Source organism: Amphiprion ocellaris, chromosome 16, assembly GCF_022539595.1.
Source record: "Amphiprion ocellaris isolate individual 3 ecotype Okinawa chromosome 16, ASM2253959v1, whole genome shotgun sequence".
In the NCBI taxonomy this organism is placed as follows: Eukaryota; Metazoa; Chordata; class Actinopteri; family Pomacentridae; genus Amphiprion; species Amphiprion ocellaris.
In genome coordinates, this window is record NC_072781.1 from 20,196,625 (window position 1) to 20,200,297 (window position 3,673).

The window sequence follows — 3,673 nt, forward strand, 5'->3', positions numbered from 1 at the left end:
TAACACAATGTAGCATTAGAACACAGGAGTGATGGTTGCTGGAAATGGGCCTCTGTACCCCTGTGTAGATATTCTATTAAAAATCAGCCATTTGCAGCTAGAATAGTCATTTAACACAGTCATTTTTTTGGATTGTTTTCATTGAAAAAACTGCTTTTCTTTAAAAAAGGACATTTCTTAGTGACCCCAAACAATAATTATCAGTAATCATAAGTACATTTGGGTCAAAGCACTAAGCTGGAGGCCCACCTGCACAGGTTGACCAGATCGGCTGATGTCTCCAGCAGGTGGAACAATATTGGCTGCCATTCTTTTCCATACTTGAACTGCAAGCTCTGTGCACTGTGTCCGTGACTTAACATCACAGTTCATTCTAATCAAACATGGTGAAATTTATTTCATTACTGTTCTCTCAAAAGACGAGTACACGTAATGAAATCCCAAACCACATTTAGATTTTTCAATACACAAATTCAGCTTCAGTGTACAAAAAAAACTTTTGTTCTGCTAGGAATTAGTCTCAACTTCACCAGTCACTGCAGAATCTCACACAGCACACTTTAGTTGTTATGTTTAGTAAAAATGTACAACTTTGAGTTTATACTCTAACAGGTGTATACTATTTCATATCATCTCACCTCTCATGCTGTTATGTGGTGTTTGAATTGATTCATGGAGTGGCATTTTTGGAGCCCAAATGACACAGACAGTATTTTTTAATACACATAATAAAAGTGACATAACTCAAAAGGCATCATATGGTCCATGCTTTGCAGAAACATTATTAAGCACAGGCATGTTTGTGTTTGGTACAGAGCAGCACTTCACTTCACTGTATTGAGAAATGATGGAATCACAACTGAATCAGCCAGCAGTGTATCTGGAATGTGAAAACACTTAAGACTGCTTCAGATCATGCTGGGGCAGCATTGACACAGGAGCCTTCTTCAGTGCGTCATTGTCAGCTTACAGTAGTTTGCTGCTCCGTCACTTCAGCAGGTGTCTCAGCTGGTCCTGCAGGTTTTTAGAGTGCTCCACACTAGAGGCAAGAGACGCGAGTGCATACCATCAGTTTGTGTTATGGCTCACAACTGAGACAGTGATGTCAGCTTTGTCCACTAAAGCATAAACAGTGTTGTGTTTAGACTTACTTCTTCTGGATGGCCTCTTGCCTTAATGACAGACAGACAGAGAGACTTCTTTAAACACTCAGTTTCAACAAAAGTGAATGAGTTTCACATATGTGCAAAACAGCTAATTTATACTCACTGGTATTGTAAATGTGTGGTGATAATGGACATTTTTCTCAGACTCTGGAAGACAGATGATAATAATGTATAATGCTGTGGATTATTCAAACTTACAGATACCTTAGCCTTGTCTTACTTCACCGAGCTGTCACAGGCATTCAGAATCATAAAATGATGAAGTGTTATCCTTGTGAAACTGTTCAGCTTGCTATACATTTTACAGAGGTGTTGTTTTTTGCTCAATATTGTCTTCGTCATTATTGATGAGTGTTTATTATTGTGTCTTCCTGTATTCAAACACTTACATCCTCAGAGTGCAGAATGGCATCCTCCTGAATGACCATATTTCTTGCTGCTTGACCAAGAAGCTGGAAGAGACAATAACGACAGTTTATCTAATGATTGTTTTTTTATCAACATTAAATCTGACAATAATTTTCAGGATTTGCAAAATAGGTGAAAAATGGGAACATACACCAATCAGGCATAACATTATGACCACCTTCCTAACATTATGGTGGTCCCCTTTATGCTAAAACTCCTCTGACCCAGTGGGACATGGACACAGGACTCCTGGGGATGTCCTGTGCCACTTGGATGGTAGCAGTGAATTCTGTGGGTCTGGGGAGTTGCTTGACCTGCAATGTTTAGGTGGGTGGTACATGTCAAACATCCACATGAAGGTCAGGAGTCAAGGTTTCCCAGCAGAACATTGCATTAAAACAAGATGATCGATGTTATTTACTTCACCTGTCAGTGGTCATAATTTGGTGGCTGATTGGTGTATATACATAAATGTATCCATCATTCGACAACTTCAAATTGTTTGTTTGGTGAGACAAATATAATGCCACATAAAGAAAAAGTAGCAATCTGACAAGCTGGGTCAGTCTTATTTGACTAAAAAAATCGATTATGAGAACAATTGAAGTTCGTTTTCTGTCGACGAATCAATCTTCATACAGTTGAAGCTCCGGTAACATTCTTACTTCATTTAATCAGTGTTTGCTCAGGAAGCAGAGGTGATTTCATCTGTTCGCTGTTTGTCATTATCAGGCCAACAACACTGTTCTGTTACACTGTTATGACTTAACTAAGGGGTTTAATGCCTTCGAGAGAAAGTATAAAAACAGAGACTTTATTTTTGAGTCCTGCTAGCAGAGAAAGGCTGAAGCGTCATATGCAAAATAAATCCGTCCCGATTGCGTCAGTGACGATGCTTTTAGTTTGAAAACAAGCGTCTGCTGTGCCCGATGTGCTCCGAAGAAGTTTAACATCGACTGTATCTGATAAAGTCCATGTTTCACTCTACCTCCTGACTCCGAGATCCCTTCAGCACTTGGCGGGTCAAGGCAATCACATCCCCACTGCAGGAGCCTACTTTATCGGACAGTAACCCTTTAACAGACTGACCGAACCGAGGCTGAGAATCCACGGACGCCATTTTCTTTTTCAGACGACGGGTAGCCGGGCAGGGTCAAAATACACAGCAACGCGTCCACTACTCTCACACGATTTCACAAGTCACAAACTTGTGAAACAAAACGGTTTTCACTGACTTTCGTTTGTACTCCACTACTACGTACATTTAAACTATGACCAGGCCCGGTTACACTGTCAGAATTTAAGGGCGTCCATAGTCTATTAATCAATGAAATTTATAATGTTTATTCACATCATCTGTTGATGGTGGTGTCATTATCTGTTTCATAGTTTGCATACAGGCTTTGATAACATAGTTGGACTAAAAAAAAGACTGAACCATAATGTAGGTTAATGGAAAATATCCACAGTATTTTGCAGGAATTAAATTTGTGCTAAGGAAATATGACTGTAAAGTGGTGGGAAAAAGTTTTTGGACACCCTTAAAATTTTACACAATCTCAAATATTTTCAAGAAATATTTGTGGGGAAAAAATCTTTTTTGTGTTTCAAAAGGTGTGGTTGCATTAGACAGATCCAAACAAATACAAATTATATTTTTCTGGGTTATTGTTTCCAAGAAAAACTAACAAAACTAAATTCTTGACAGTTTCAGTATATCAGTTCTCAACATTGTCGGTATCAAAGTCAATGAATAACAGAGAATGTGTTCAAAACTGGACAAAAAAATAAATAAATCCATCACATCATCAAATTAATATTTAGTAGCACCGCAGTAGAGCTCTAATCCTGGCTGGCATGTTCCCCACGAGCCTTTCTCACTATTCAGGGGTAATCTTGTCTCATTCTTCTCAAATTACTGCTTTTAATTCTTCTAAATTCTTTAGTTTACAATTTGAAACACACCTTTTGATAATCCACACAGATTTTCAATGGGGCTCATGCCCAGGGATTGAGCTGGCCACTCTAACACCTGGATACTGTGCTCCTGCAGCCAAAGTCTACTGGTCCTGGATGTGTGGCAAGAGGCATTATCTTGT

General features: G+C 39.0%; 1 protein-coding gene across 1 annotated transcript; it reads right to left on the bottom strand.

Moving 5' to 3' along the window:
* Nucleotides 1–698: 698 nt before the first annotated feature.
* borcs7 (BLOC-1 related complex subunit 7) lies at nt 699–2,722 on the bottom strand. The gene is made up of 5 exons (XM_023262834.3): nt 2,563–2,722; nt 1,556–1,618; nt 1,270–1,313; nt 1,152–1,172; nt 699–1,039 (listed from the first exon to the last, which is right to left on the bottom strand). The coding sequence occupies exons 1-5, from the start codon at nt 2,692–2,694 to the stop codon at nt 988–990; spliced, it is 312 nt and encodes a 103-aa protein (XP_023118602.1). The 5' UTR covers nt 2,695–2,722; the 3' UTR covers nt 699–987.
* Between the last annotated feature and the right edge of the window lie 951 nt (nt 2,723–3,673).

Excerpts from the sequence above, each read along its gene's own strand:
- borcs7 (XM_023262834.3), bottom strand. The coding sequence starts at position 2,694 with ATGGCGTCCGTGGATTCTCAGCCTCGGTTCGGTCAGTCTGTTAAAGGG. Across the intron at positions 1,619-2,562 it reads AGGGATCTCGGAGTCAGGAG|CTTCTTGGTCAAGCAGCAAG; the intron begins GTAGAGTGAAAC and ends TGTCTCTTCCAG. Across the intron at positions 1,314-1,555 it reads CCATTCTGCACTCTGAGGAT|AGTCTGAGAAAAATGTCCAT; the intron begins GTAAGTGTTTGA and ends TCTGTCTTCCAG.